The 4,241-nt window shown below is 35.7% G+C and overlaps 1 protein-coding gene across 1 annotated transcript in view; it reads right to left on the bottom strand.

The window, feature by feature from the left end:
• Window positions 1–4,241, bottom strand: part of CHP1 (calcineurin-like EF-hand protein 1) — a 41,033-nt gene that overhangs the window by 12,475 nt on the left and 24,317 nt on the right. The window contains exon 4 of the mRNA XM_012649501.1: window positions 814–941. Coding sequence (XP_012504955.1) covers window positions 814–941 — 128 coding nt within the window. The remainder of the gene's footprint in view (window positions 1–813; window positions 942–4,241) is intronic.

Below are 4,241 nucleotides of genomic sequence, written 5' to 3'. Positions count from 1 at the left end.
GGCTTCACAAACCTCTCTGTATTCCACTGTGTACTCTTCTAAGAAAGCTTGGGCTCTATAAGTTTAATACAATTTCAATTCCAACTTGTGCTGAATAAAAAGAGAAATTTCAATTTCCTGAAGAAGTGTTGTAAGGCATTGGGCAATATCATACGTGAAGTTGCAGAAACTTCTTTGGCATGTAACAAAAGCAAAGGGAGAAAAAAAAATCATACATCAACTGACAAGAGCAGAAGGGAAATGTAACAAATACTCAAGAAAAAGAGGCAAAAGGCATGGGGACAAAAATTAAATCTTGCACTAATCCAGCTGTCCACCCCTACACAAGCCACATCCAGAGTCTATCAAATTCTAAGATGGGCTGAGGATTGTCATTATTCCTTACAGATGGGGCCTGGGCCTTGTTCACTATTGCCACTCTAGCACTTACCACAGTGCCTGGCACACAGTAGGTACTCAATGAATTATAATGATAGGTAACACTTACTGAGTATCTAGTATATGCCAGGCACTGTTAAGCACTTGACATAAATCAACTCATTTAACCCTCACAATGATCTGATGCAGAACACCTTAATATCCCATTTTACAGAAGAAGAAACTGTGGCCCAAAGATTTTTAAGTAACTTGCCCAAAGTCACAAGGTCAAAATGTGGTAGAGCTAGGACTCAAACTCAGCGAGTTTGGCTCCAGGGTCTGACCTCTTAACTGCTATGCTCTTGTAAATGCTTGTTCAATGAATGAATGAGCAAATAAATGATTTTTAAGGAATGAAAAGCAAATATTTTAAACCAGAAGACTTTTGCTCCTTACAATGCAGTTTGTTGCTTCGGCTATTGAGTGGTTCTGGTCCATTCACATCTTTGCTCTTTTCATTATCCTCAATGGGTCGGAAATGAGCCAAAGTTCTCATGAATCCACGGAAGTTTACCTGGTCCTCTCTGATGGGGAAATATAACAAACAGAACACCATATCAATCAGGGTGATTACTTCTTATGAATTCAATATATTGGCAACAGCTTTAGCTACAGTAGCCTGAAAGTCCATTTAATGAAATCTCTTTCCATATGCATGATACTTTAGGGCTCATAGAATATCATTTAAGCCTAACCCCAACCTTGTGAGGTATGTGTTAATATTTCCACTTTATAAATGATTAACCTGACTTAGGGAAGTAGCATGATTTATCAGCGTCAGGGTTATCTATTGAATTTACTTATATTTCTTTTCTTAAAAAAAGGATTTAGAGTAGTGCCAGAGCTACACAAACATGAGAGCCGGAACCTGAACTCACTGCTCTGAACTCTGCAGTGAGCCACAAGTTAGTCATTTCAACCCAAGGACTCCTCAACCACCTCCCAATCTCCCCTACAGTAATGTATACCTAGGGATATTTTTAAATTAAGGCATATTATGGAAAAGCTGCTTTTAAAATAAAGTTTATGTAGTTGTAGAAGCAATTAAACATATATTTGAAAATTTGGAAAGAAGAAAAATATCACTCCTGATTCTACCAATTGCAGCTATTGTTAATATATTTTCTTCTAATAACTTTCCTATGCTTTCCAGATAATTGTGAACATATTATATATAAACTTTGTATCCTGCTTTTTTTTTTTTTTTTTTTTTAAGAGATGGGGACTTCCTGTCTTGTTCTGGAACTCCTACACTCAAGTGATCCTCCTGCCTCAGCCTCTTTAGTAGCTGGGATGATAGGAACATGCCACAGTATCCGGATTTTTTTTCTTTTTTTTTTTTAAACTTTTAAGCATTTCTCCAATCAATATATGGATAATAATTATGTGGATATATCGTGATTTTATTATTCCCTCATAATTCGATAATTTTTTTTCTCATTCTCATTATCACAAGTAATGCTTTAAAAGATTTCTTTGTGTATAAAGCCTTTTCAGTACTTAGGCTTAGAGAAAATCTTTTTATCATGCCATAGGCTAATCAATAACCCTATGAGAAATAATTCTCAAAACCTGAAGAATGTTCTTTAGTATTAAAAAAGAATGTCTTGAGTGACAAAATTATTTATCTAAGGCAGTCATGAAAACAGCAGGTAGCCTGGTTCTGTGGCTACTTAAAAAAAAGTCTCAGTTATTGTGTGCTCCACTAAATAGATGAGGTATGTAGGGTCTCTTAGGTGCCAGGTACACACGGTTCAGAGACCTCCTAAAGGCAGACATCAAAGACTAGCTTTTGAGCCCCCTGTACTCAAAAGAATGACCTTTAGTTCTTCAACGAAGTTATACTGCTAATACAGCAGTATCTGGTAAAAAATGTAAAATCCAAGGAATCAAATAATGTGGGAAAAGATGTAAGTCATATGCCAGAACAAGCAGATTAATGAATATTATTAGCATAAAGTTTCTGAGTAAAAAAGAACTAAATACAATGGTTCACTTTCAATTCTCATTCTTTAAAACAAACAAACAAAAAAGTCCATGTGTGTAAGACCAGAGAAGAAGAAAAACCCAGACGCCAAGTATCTATCTGATTTAGAGCAAGAAGCAGAGGTGCAACCCGCTAAGAGCCAAGCAGTAGAGCCCACTACAGTCCTCTGCCTCCTCATATGCACCCTCCCTAGTTTCCTCAGCAGTAGATTGGTGGACAGGATGGCAAGAGATACTGTAGTCAGAGCAAATGTGGTTTAGCCTTACAAAACAGCTTTCCACAAGCAGCTTCTTCAAGTAATCAATGATGACTAAGGAACTCTGAAAAAAAGTTGGCAAAATGACTCCACTGGGTTTACTTTTCATCACGAAAGGTTTGGATACAACGCATAGCTGTGAAAGTTATCTCTGGACAGGGTTCAATGCTGAGCAAGGGCTAAAAGAGGAAGCAGAAAAATGGAAGAATTCAGCATAAAAACCACCCCTGAAACAATCAGAGCAGTTCAGGGAGAGAGAAAGGAAAAAAAGAGGAAGGGTATGAGATTAGTCATGGTCAACATGAATTTGAAAACACCAAGTCTCAGTCTGATTCAATTCCCTTCTTTACATAAACTAACAGCCAGTCTCCATTCCCCTACTGTCATTCAAATTGATCGGGTGCCCAACCCTCTCAACTAGCAAATTACTTTGCTCTCAATTCAGAGTTTTAAAATTTCCTCTCCAGGCATTTTATCTGTTAGTGTCCTTGCTGACAGTCTCATTATTAAGAACTGGCATCCATGTAACATTTTAAAATCCTTTGGGTCATATAGACAATTCACATGGAGCCAGAAAGAGACTGTTGAGATTACTTAAAACAAGATTATATGATAAGCTTTATTCATGAAAAGGTACCTAATCAAATCAATAAATATTTACTATACTCTGAAGGCAGTGTATTCGGTAGTGAAGCATATCAAAAGTCTAGTTTTATATTAAACAAACCCAACTTAAGGAGCAATCTACTTGAAAAAGTATATGTGTGATGAGGAGAATTGTATCCTCAGTCAATATCATAAAAGTAAAATAAAGGCTGTGGAAATGTTCCAGATTAAAGGAGGCTAAAGAGCTATGACAACTGGCCCAGACTAGATCCTGTACTGGAGAAGGGGAAGTGCTATAAAGGAGATTAATTAATGGATGAACTCACAAAATTGGAATATGAATAGATTATGATAAAACAGATAATAGATTAATAAAACAGAATAACAGATTAAAGTATTATATCAATGTTTAGTTTATTGAAGTAGATAACTATACTATGGATATATAAAAGAATTTCGTTATTCTTAGTAAACACACACTGAAGCATTCGGGGATAAAGGGCCATGACTATGCAACTTACCCTCAAAGGGTTGAAAGATACAATTATGTGAACATACACACAACAGAACAATTATGTAAATATATGCATATGTATCTGAGAGAGAAGTATATACAGAGAGAGACAGAAGCGGGGATAGAAAGAGAGAGTGCGTGTAGAGTGAGCATGGGTACACAGGCTGCACTGTCCAATACTGCAGCCACCAGTCACACATGGCTATGAGCATTTGAAAGATTCATCTGACTTGGTATGTGCTGTGAGTGTAAATTACACATTGGATTTCAAAAACTTAATATGAAAAAAAATGTAAAATATCTCAGTAATTTTTAATATTGATTATGTATGGAAATGATAATGTTTTTAATAGATTGGGTTAAATAAAATACATATTGTGAAAGTTAATTTAAATTGTTTAGTTTTACTTTTTTAATGTGGCTACTAGAAAATATGTAATTATATATGTGGCTTCTATTAT

Source organism: Propithecus coquereli, unplaced genomic scaffold, assembly GCF_000956105.1.
Source record: "Propithecus coquereli isolate 6110/MARCELLA unplaced genomic scaffold, Pcoq_1.0 Scaffold3, whole genome shotgun sequence".
Classification (NCBI taxonomy): domain Eukaryota; kingdom Metazoa; phylum Chordata; class Mammalia; order Primates; family Indriidae; genus Propithecus; species Propithecus coquereli.
The sequence above is the reverse complement of the archived record's forward strand: the minus strand, read 5'-3'. Positions and strand labels throughout refer to the sequence as shown.